This window comes from Dipteris shenzhenensis, chromosome 3, assembly GCF_047967505.1.
Source record: "Dipteris shenzhenensis isolate YYH24624 ecotype China chromosome 3, Dip_SZ_1.0, whole genome shotgun sequence".
Taxonomy (NCBI): Eukaryota; Viridiplantae; Streptophyta; class Polypodiopsida; order Gleicheniales; family Dipteridaceae; genus Dipteris; species Dipteris shenzhenensis.
The window spans coordinates 31,362,933-31,367,455 of record NC_141598.1 but is presented as its reverse complement, the minus strand read 5'-3'; the positions used below and the strand labels follow the sequence as shown (position 1 = coordinate 31,367,455).

The window sequence follows — 4,523 nt, the reverse complement described above, 5'->3', positions numbered from 1 at the left end:
TGATGGTGAGGCAAAAATTGATCTTTTACAAATTCTTTGACATGTCTAACGAGCTCCAATCTCAACCATACTTCGTGTATGTATTCAATAGGATATTATGGAGTAGCGTGAGTTTTTAGGGGGCCTAATGTCACGTAGAACACCCACTTCAAATCGTGTATTGATTGTCTATTGTGCTGTAATTCACACTAAATTCAAGATATAAGGATTAAAGGATATCATAAGAACCTTCATACATTTAAATTATACTTATAGAGTGCCTCTAATCATGAATGAGTGATACCAATTAAAAGAAGTTATATGAAGAATACTTATATATGTGATAATTCAAAACTATAAAAGTGAGATTCAATGCGAAACCTATTTTGGTAGTTGATATTAGGAGCAATTAACCTCTTTTAGTTTTGACCTTTATTGTGTTGTGGTGACTTTCCCTTATGATCTATAATATTGTTACAGTTATCATCTTTGTGGCTATAACGTGTACTAAATAAAGATTTTATTTATGAAATGCGACTTATAATGCAACTTGCTAGGCTAACCACTCTTGTTAATTATAAATTGATCTTGCCAAAATGATTTTTAAACAAAATTTTGTCACTCTTATGTGTTTGATATACTTATTAAAGATTTGTAAAAAATGCTAGCTCCTTGAAATAAATTTTATTTTGTGGCTAGATAAAGCTTCAAATCTGAGTACTGTTTGGGTGAAAGACTGTGTTACCATATATTTATGAGCATTTTGTAATCACATGTAGTAGTTTTTCATGCTCATTATACTTTTAGATAATAGTCATACGAGTCTACCTTAAGCTCAAGAGAGGAAATCACCAAAATACACATCTACAACAATTTTTTTCCAAAACCTCAAAAGGACACTTTTGTGTCTTATTATGGTACCAAACTAGTGTACGCCCTAGTGTTATATGTTTCCTATTCTAGCCTCCACCACTTGATAGATTGACACTCGATAGTTACTTTACAAATTAATTTGCTCTATAATAGTAGATCCTTCTTGCCACTCCATGCCTCTTCAGGAATACCACCATCCAAACTCTTACTAGGTGATCTATTGATCACATGTACTTTAGTCTTCATTGCCTCAATCTCATGAGAGAGATACTCTCCACCATTTTCAGTCCGTAGACATTTAAGAATTCTACCTGACTAATTTTCAACCAAATGATTCTGAAACTCATGGAACACACCGCTCTTTGGAGCTATAGAATAAGCCCACACTTTCCTAGTTGCATCATTAATGAATGTCACATAGTATTTAAACCCACCTAATGACTGTGAAGGCATGGGACCACATATGTCTGAATGCACTAGATCAAGCTTTTCAAGCTCTTTCTTTCCCCTTCTTTTATGGGCTAATTTAGTTTACTTCCCATAAAGACAGTGCTCACAAAATTCAAAATAAAAAAAACTCAAATGGGATACATAACCCAAACGACATCAGAGTTTCATTCCATTCTGGCTCATGTGTCCCAACCTGCAATGCCACAAAGAAGTACTTGGCTGCTCGGGTATTGCTACAACATGATCAGACACCCCTGAATCATGTAAAGGATACAATGTCCCACACTTGGCACCCCTTGCCAAAATGCTAAAAAAATAAGAAGCAAAAAAAGTAACAAAAAGACAGTCAACCATATGGTTGGCTAATTAGAAAGACCTTAATTAAAAAATAGGTTTGCCTATAGAATAAACCATAGCTAAGGGGTGAAATAATCTATCATAAAGTCAACTAAAAGGTTGATAAGATGCGTGTGTGTGCTACGCAAAAACAGTGAAAAAACTATCACATAGAGCCGAGGTAAGGAAGAAGAGCAAAAGGTTCTATCAAACCAGTAGCCAAGGAATTGCGCAACAGGTCGACGAGGGATATAAGAATAAATTGTAAGTTCCTGAGTGAAGAGGTTGGTCAACGATGGTCGAGGAGGAAGAAAAGACCGTGAAGAAAGTGGAAGGAAGAGAAAGGTGACAAGAAAGCAGGTGAGAAAGAGGAAGCAAGTCGGAACAGGGAGGAGCCATAAGTAAAAAACACAGAGTTGCCATCGTGTTCTAGCCATGTGCGTAACCAGAGTGTCCATGCGCCATGTAAGTAGCAAGACGGGCATCCAAGCTTATGAGCTTGTTGAGAGGTCGTGAGGAAGAAAGCGAGCGGAAGCTTCATAGAGCAAAGGGGAGTTACGAGGTGTGCCAAAAAACACACCAGAAAAAAGATTGCGGTACAACTCAGAAGTCTTGAAGTAAGGCCTTCTTGATCCATCAGCGCTAGCAAAAGCAACTGTGTACCACAACTCGCAGTCAAGGTGAACGATAAGTGGCTGAGAAGAGGCACCAAGAACTACGCAAGAAGAGGCGGCAAGCAAAGGCACATCCACCATCGCTCAAAAAGTAGCGCAAAAGAGAGAGGTCATAAGGTAACTTCATAGGGAGAGTAAGCAAACGTTAGACAAGAGGGTGCGGAGGGAGGTATGAAGGTGGCCAAGAGAACGAGAACAAGAGGCGAAATGCCCGCTGAAACCGCAAAAATTGTTGATATCAAGTGTAGAGATAGAGAAAGAAGAGCATTTTAGTGAATGGTACGCAATGATGGAGCTAGAAAGCATCGTGACAGAGGCTAGAGAGCAGCTTGAACCGTGGAAGGAGAAAGGCCACCTTGGTTCCCTCATTGCATGCATCCTTTCCTGTTGTAAATGACTCCTACATAGAAGGGTAGAAGGGGGAATGCCCTCTAATAACAAAAAATTTCATACATGTTCGTATTCCACTTTGTTTCGTTCTTCAAATTTTAGTATATAAGTAATAGGACACAATATTATTCAAAATATCAATATGATAATCATAGTAAAATGCGTCTTATGATGCTTGCCTATCTATTAGGAACGTTACGTTCCACATTTAACGCCAAGAATCTGTCATATAACAGTATAAAACATGTTATCTTGTTGAAACCTTATTCCTAGCCAGTGATAGCTAATGGCCTCGAAGATGGCTTCAGTTTTCCGGACTTTGGAACTTTGACGATCAGAATTCCGTTCTCCATTTTGGCTGTCATCTCTTTGGTCTTCACGTTGTCAGGGACGGGCACTTGTTTCATGAACATAGCAAGAAGCTGCCCTCTGTTAGAGCTCGCCTGACTGCAACCGCTGATTGTTAGGACGCGGTAGTTTTTCACCTCGACTTTTATGTCCTCCTTCTTCAACCCTGCACTCATGTAAGGTTAAGTCGTGAGCGCAAAAAGACTTGCACTCTTTAACTTTCCGCTAGCCGAGTTGTCACAGATGAAAGAGTCAGGAGCATTCAATCGCATATAAGGTAGCGGAGGCTTATTATCGATTTGCAAGTGTGATCCTACCTACGAAGGACCGATTCTGAAACACGATGTGCTAAGGTGTATTGCGTACCCGATGGAAGCTCAGACTGAAGCACGTGTGCGTCGGGCAACTCCTTCCATGAGTCATCAGGCTCATCATCCACGTCGTCGGTGATGAGCATACGATATAAAAAATCGTCGTCGTCGTCCCAGAGACCAAAGGGGACTCGAAAGTCTGAACCAGGCGCAACGGCAAGGGCCATGTTTTTTTTGGGAGAGCTGAACAATGGAGACTCACAGCTAAAAAGTGTTAAGTACTGTGTGAAACTCTAACACTTGAGAACCTTTAGGTAGAGACTTATCTATATACCCTAAAACGGAACCTATTCCTAGGCATTCTCCTCTTTCCCAAGATTCCAAAGCTATTTCCTTTATGCAAGGCGGTGATTTTATGCCTCCTTGATGCGGACGAAAGTGAGAATAAAGCAATTTGCTCACCGCCCCCACATGAGTGGAATATGATGGGATTTGGAAGTCATGATTCCCAACTCCATCATATCCCCATGTCATTCCACCCTTTCCAATTCCTAGATTAAGCAAAATAGGAATGCGAATCATCTTTTAACAGGTCTATCCTGTCCCATACAAAGGTTTAGGTTGTTATTCCATGTACATTGAGGACCGTCATTAACTTGTCATTAAGTTGATAAGTTTGTCATTAACTTGCGATTAAGTTGATAAGTTTGAACGTTTGATTGCAAGAAAGACCCCTAAAAGGCTTCAAAGTTTCTCCTCAAGACCTCAACTTTTTTTGTTCCAAATTTATGCATTAAAAGCTTTTGATTTCCTTTGGCCAAGCACTCACATGATCCCTCAATAATAAACATTTTAGCGCATGCCATTCCTAAAGGGAATATAAGATCTACTCTCCATTTTTGCATATAGCCCCAAGAAATCACAAAAACAAAGCCTCACTTTAGCTAAACTTTCATGTTATTTTGCATGCCTAAAAGACATTGATTTCAAAAAATAAATTTACCAAATGTTAAAGTGTAGAAGCTGCCACATATAATGCAAGTCAAAGATCCTCTAAATCTAGTAAGTTTTCATATTATAGGATGTTTACATAGAATTTTGTAGGTGGATACACAAATTCTAAAGTATGGTTGAAAAAGAAAAAAACTTAAATGAATATATG

General features: G+C 38.9%; 1 protein-coding gene across 1 annotated transcript; it reads right to left on the bottom strand.

The window, feature by feature from the left end:
• Positions 1-2,728: 2,728 nt before the first annotated feature.
• Positions 2,729-3,681, bottom strand: LOC147903653 (18.1 kDa class I heat shock protein-like). Its single transcript, XM_087372935.1, has 2 exons — positions 3,417-3,681; positions 2,729-3,216 (listed from the first exon to the last, which is right to left on the bottom strand). Exons 1-2 carry the CDS (start codon positions 3,586-3,588, stop codon positions 2,972-2,974), a joined length of 417 nt encoding a protein of 138 aa, XP_087229061.1. The 5' UTR covers positions 3,589-3,681; the 3' UTR covers positions 2,729-2,971.
• Positions 3,682-4,523: the final 842 nt, after the last annotated feature.